Below are 6,000 nucleotides of genomic sequence, written 5' to 3'. Positions count from 1 at the left end.
AGTTGTTTTCAATTTATTTCTGAAAGATATTCATTTTTTGTGTGTCAGAGCTATTTAAACATTAAGATGTAACTTAGCAAATGTTTACTCAGATGGACACTTTATAGAAAAAAAGTAAGAATAAAAGAGGTCAAAAATACAACTATATATAATACATGTAATCACATCATTTAAAAATATAAACAATTTATTTTTCTCATCTTTCAGAGAAACTGTAAAAACTAAACACATGGCTTTATCACTTCTTAAATCTTTTTTCCTATTACATTAATTTTAGGACATCATTTTCCAGAGAACAATATATATATATATATATATATATATATATATATATATATATATATAACATACTCTTTATTACTGAGATAGTTTTAAACTGCTAATAATCTCAAGACGTCCTGGGTTGGTAGTCATTTTACATAGTTTGAAGTTGGTAGACCTTTGGGCCTTTTTTCAAGAGGTAACCTTGGTCATTTAGTGACCCGATAAAATTTTCAAAATCAGCAACCTGGAATAAAACATCAAAAAACAGCCCATTAAATAATATGCAAAAACATGATTTATAAAATGAATCTCTCAAACCATAACATGCATTCCTCAAGTTTCTTGGGCAAATAAATTTATTTGTACTTCCTCATAGAGAAAACTGCTTACATATGAGCTTTCAATTCTATTGTGAGATCCTATTCTATTTGAGCTAATCAAAATTAAAAACTCCAGTATCCAGAGTATTTTTTGTATTTGTTTTAGATTAGCTTCAAAACAAAAATTAGACTAGCTCCAATTGTGAAATTGAGTGGACAGTTTTCCATATAAACTATCTTACATGTTTAAAGTCTTATTACATTCATTTTCACTAAAACTTTCAAGTAGCAGAGCAGGTGAAATCATGTCTATTTTTTTTAATGTTTATTTATTTTTGAGAGAGAGAGAGAGAGAGAGAGAGAGAGGCAGAGAGGGAGACATAGAATCCGAAGCAGGCTCCAGGCTCCGAGCTGTCAGCATAGAGCCCAAGATCATGACCTGAGCCGAAGTCGGACCCTGGAATCATGTCTGTTGAACAAACGAGGAAACAGAGATGCAAAGATGTAAGATGACTTGCCCACAAGAGATTTTGTCAGAAAAACATGGAAAGTGAGTCTCTTATGTTTCCTTCAACTATCAAGATGCTACAAAAGAGGTAGGTATGCATTTTAGATAAAAACTGCTGGTTTTTTTTGTTTTTGTTTTTTGTTTTTAGGTAGGCTTCACACCCAGAGTAGGGTCCAACATGGGGCTTGAACTCATGACCCTGAGATCAAGATCTGAGCTGAGACCAAGAATGGGATGTGTAACTGACTGAGCCACCCTGGAACCCTAACACTGCTGGGGTTTTGTTTTTTTTTTTTTTTTTTTTAAAGCTCTGACTAGCTAATTTCATAGCTTAAACAAAGAAAATACTTCAAAAAAGCCTATTCCATTCTTTTCATCCAAATCTTTTATTTTTTCAATCTCCATTATATTTATTTTAAAATTTTAGTTCCAGTGTAGTTAACATACAGTGTTCATTTCAGATGAACAATATAGCGATTCAACAATTCCATATATTACTTAGTGCTCGTGATACTTTTTTTTGCAAAGATTTTATTTTTATTTATTCATTTAAGCTTATTTATTTATTTTGAAAGAAAGAGAGAGAGAGAAAATGAGCAGGGGAGGGGCAGAGAGAGAGGGAGGGAGAGGAGCTCAAGCAGGCTCTGCATCATCAGTGCAGAGCCCAATATGGGGCTCAAACCCACAAACCATGAGACCATGACTTGAGCCAAAATCAAGAGTCCAACACTTAACTGACTGAGCCACCATAGGCGCCCAAGCAAAGATTTTATTCTTAAGTAATCTCTGCACCCAACATGGGGCTCAAGTTTACCACCCTGAGATTAAGAGGAGCACACTCCACCAACTGAGCAAGCCAGGTGCCCCTGATAAAGTGCACTCTTAATCCCCATCACTTATTTCACCCACTCCCTCACCCACCTCCCCTCTGATAACCATCTGTTTGTTCACTATAGCTAAGAGTCTGTTTCTTCGGGGGCACCTGGATGGCTCAGTCAGTTAAGCGTCCAACTGGCTCAAGTCATGATCTGCAGTTAGTGAGTTCGAGCCCTGTGTCAGGCTCTGTGCTGACCTGGAGCCTGCTTTGGATTCTGCGTCTCCCTCTCTGCCCCTCCCCCACTCATCTCAATCTCAGTCTCTCCCTCTCTCTCTCTCTCTTTCTCTCAAAAATAAACATTTAAAAAAATTTCTTAGAAGTTTTTATTTATTCATTTTTGAGAGAGAGAGAGAGAGAACGAGCGAGCACATATGCGTGCTCTCTCTCTCTATACCACATCTTCTTTATCCCTTCATCCAACAATTGGCACTTGGGCTGTTTCCATATTTTGGCTATTGTAAATAATGCTGCAATAAACACAGGGATGCATATATTCCTTTGAATTCCTTTGTATTCTTTGGGTAAATATACCATAGTGCGATTGCTGAATCATAGATAGGGTAGTTCTACTTTTAATTTTTTGAGTAATTTCCATACTGTTTTCCAGAGTCATCAAAATATTCTGATATTTAAAAATTCTACACTTAATAAAGACCTCCTGAAATTTTCATAAACAAGATTAAGTATTTGGCTTATCATACCTGAATGTTAAGCTCTTTGGCAATCTGCCGAAGTTGTTGAAATTGAAATAAGTTATTGTAAGTTCTTTCAGCAATGTTGTTGAGAGCAGAAATAAATCTTTTTGCTGTTGACCTGTTGCTCATTCCAGAACCATGCTGGGATCGCTCAAAATCTAGGTTTCCAAATTCATCAGAATAAGTTCCTAGCATGCTTAACGAGAAGGGAGGAAAACAGAGTTACCCAATGTAGCACGGGTATGGAAATTTTTGTCCCAGTTCATAAGAAGAAAAATGTGGAAATAACCATGAGACTCACGTAGCAAAGATTTCAAAGATTTCATGTATTGCTTGAACAGCCACTATGAAATTCACTATGGTATGAACTATGTGCCGATAAAAATATTTTTGGACACAGTTGCCACTTTTTTTTTTTTTTTTTTTTTAATTTTTTTTTTCAACGTTTATTTATTTTTGGGACAGAGAGAGACAGAGCATGAACGGGCGAGGGGCAGAGAGAGAGGGAGACACAGAATCGGAAACAGGCTCCAGGCTCCGAGCCATCAGCCCAGAGCCTGATGCGGGGCTCGAACTCACGGACCGCGAGATCGTGACCTGGCTGAAGTCTGACGCTTAACTGACTGCGCCACCCAGGCGCCCCAGTTGCCACTTTTAAGAAACATCTACATTTGAAAAGAGAAAAGCGTAAGAATACAAAGTTGATAGACTATGATATAAATGCCTGGAACATTCTTTTTGATTCATGAAAGAAAGAAATTCTAAACATACTAAATTTAGGCTTTAGAGGACAAAGATATGTTCCCAGCTCCTAGTGCAGCACCTGGCAGATGAAAGATGTTTAAAAATACTGTGGGAATGAACTAGAACGGTTCTGCTGACTTGCAGTAATGGTGGTTAGATATTAAAGGATCCACCTACTATTTTTAGTTCTCTGCTGCTTCCTCTTATTTTCACAGTATCATCAAAGAAAGACATATGCACTCTTGCTAGTGGATTTTAGCCAGAAGTCTGAAAACACCAGTGAGAGATAAAATTAGCCATCATTTCTAATCCAGCTCTGTGGATGACTCCCTGCCTGTACAATGGGACAGATACAATCTCACACAAAGCCCAGAGGCAAAGGTGTTATTTAATCAGGAATTGGTTAATCATATATAAACTGGTCATCTGCTAGGCAGTAGACTTGCACTGATGAATAAAACGGATGTAATTCCTGCCTTAAGGAACAGCAATGAGTTTATAGGGTTACTAAAAACATAGCTTTGTTTTGTTTCCTGATAAGAGCTTACGTGAAAGAGAAAGCTGTACAAATAGGAATGAATCATCCAAATCAGACTAATAAATGGTAAGAAATGTAATATGATTATGTAAATATAATAAACCATAGCTTATTTTTCATAAGGTACTTGTCAAAAATGCTTTAAACTACTATGTATTAACAATTCATATTTAGCTTAATTATATTTAATCACCATATGCTACCCCATTTAGTACAACAATCCTCTGATCTAGGGACTATTCTTATTTGCATTTTACAGATGAAGAAGCAAAGTGTGGTAAGTTAAGTGACTTGCCAAAGGTTACACAGCCAATGAGCGGAATATCTGGGATTTAAATCTGAGATACATGGCTTCAGATGTGAAGATTTATAAATATCTGAGCCACTTTGCTGAAATAGAAAAAACTCAATGATATTTCATCTTTGAAGGTGGCTCTATTCTCCTGTGCTTCCTAGTATATTTTTAAAGAAAACTTAAGTGAACTGTTGGCCATAAACATTTAGTTTTTATAGCTATGTGCTTTGATAACTATGATGAACTGTATCACAGTTTAGATTTTATTTTGGCTTCTGCTTCTGCTTAAAATGTAGTTTTATAGATTCAAGACCACATTAAGTACAAACATTCACAACTCAAGAGAGGGAAACTCTGAAATGGAAGAGTTAATGAATGAAAGATGATTCCCATGGTCAACTTTACTATCAATGCAGTACATTTACTGAGGGTGTGCTGTGTGCTAGGTATGGGCCCTGGGAGTACACTGGTAAAGATGACAGATAGGGTCCTTGCTCTCCTAGAGCATAGACTAAGGACAGAAAGCATGGTAAGTGGTAATTCACAACCTAGTCTCTGTGTTTAACTGGATCTTGATATCTACCATGGAAATGATGGCAGTCACTAGGAATCACTAGGAAATAATTCCAATCACTAGGAATCAACCTATTCTTTTTATCTGAAAATTTGTGTAAAAGCCAATAAAGCACATTCAGTTCAAGGAAACAAACTAGTAATTTCATGTAGATACTGTTTATATTTAACAATGAGATCTCTTTTTTCAGGAGTTCAGGAGTAAATTGACAGCCTAAAACTAATTCAGAATTACCAGCAAGGCAACTTTGAGAAGTAGTAGAAAAAAATACAAAGTTACACAAAAAAATATGGAAGAGTTCCTCTTGGATGGAAAAAGTACATGTAAACACTGTCCGACATGAGGATTCAGACATGCAGAATCAATATGGCATTTTTATTGAAAAGGTTTAATGTGTAATTTATAATGTGTAATGCTCAGATATGAGAATGAATCAGACCAGTGGACTTATTGTGGGGAAATACTAGATGGCTGCTTGAGGCAATATCTGGGGTCTGAGGCCTAAGGAAACTAAGTTAGGGTAAAGCCTAAAAAGAGAATGTTACAGGTAAGAGAGAGTAATAAGGTAGTTTGATCCCTGATTTGCTGGATAGCCCAAGTCTATCCATGATATTATTCAGTAGAGCCAGGCACCAGTAGGTCTAAAGGGTGAGAGATCATTAAATGGAAAAGGAAACCAGGAGTAGCAATGATAGCCCCACTGCCACAGGTGGAGAATTTAAGAGCAGGATGCTCAGGAGAGCCTGGGTGGCTCAGTTGGTTAAGCGGCCGACTCTTGGTTTCAGCTCAGGTCATGATCTCATGGTTTGCAGGATCAAGTCCCATGTCAGGTTTTGTGCTGACAGCATGGAGCCTTCTTGGGATTTTCTCTCCCTCTCTCTCTCTGCCCCTCTCCCACTCACACACATGCGCATCCTCTCTCTCTCATAACAAACTTAAAAAAAAAAAAAAAGCAGTCTGTTAAGAAAAATTCTAAACTAAGAGGCAACTTTTTATCATTAAACAAGGAGTCCCTACTAGTGGTCCTTGTTTTTAATTGGGAACAAAGTTAGAATCCAAATTTTTTGGAATTTTGGTTAGGTTCAGTGGCTTTGTTTTCTAGTGAAAAAAGAATCTCTGTTAGGGCAATCTCTAGGTATCTTTTTTTTTTGTCCAAGTAAGCCTTACACCTCACATGGGGCTTGA

The 6,000-nt window shown here is 36.8% G+C and overlaps 1 protein-coding gene across 1 annotated transcript in view; it reads right to left on the bottom strand.

Annotated features, from left to right (window-relative positions):
- Positions 1-356: 356 nt before the first annotated feature.
- MCM8 (minichromosome maintenance 8 homologous recombination repair factor) overlaps positions 357-6,000 on the bottom strand; it is a 45,489-nt gene continuing 39,845 nt past the window's right edge. The window contains exons 18-19 of the mRNA XM_047069649.1: positions 2,671-2,860; positions 357-508 (exon numbers count right to left, since the gene is read on the bottom strand). Coding sequence (XP_046925605.1) covers positions 416-508; positions 2,671-2,860 — 283 coding nt within the window. The 3' untranslated portion in view covers positions 357-415. The remainder of the gene's footprint in view (positions 509-2,670; positions 2,861-6,000) is intronic.

Source organism: Lynx rufus, unplaced genomic scaffold, assembly GCF_022079265.1.
Source record: "Lynx rufus isolate CCGP_SWC_20201006 ecotype Redwood Valley unplaced genomic scaffold, mLynRuf1.p SCAF_8, whole genome shotgun sequence".
In the NCBI taxonomy this organism is placed as follows: Eukaryota; Metazoa; Chordata; class Mammalia; order Carnivora; family Felidae; genus Lynx; species Lynx rufus.
This window is presented reverse-complemented; position numbering and strand designations above follow the sequence as displayed.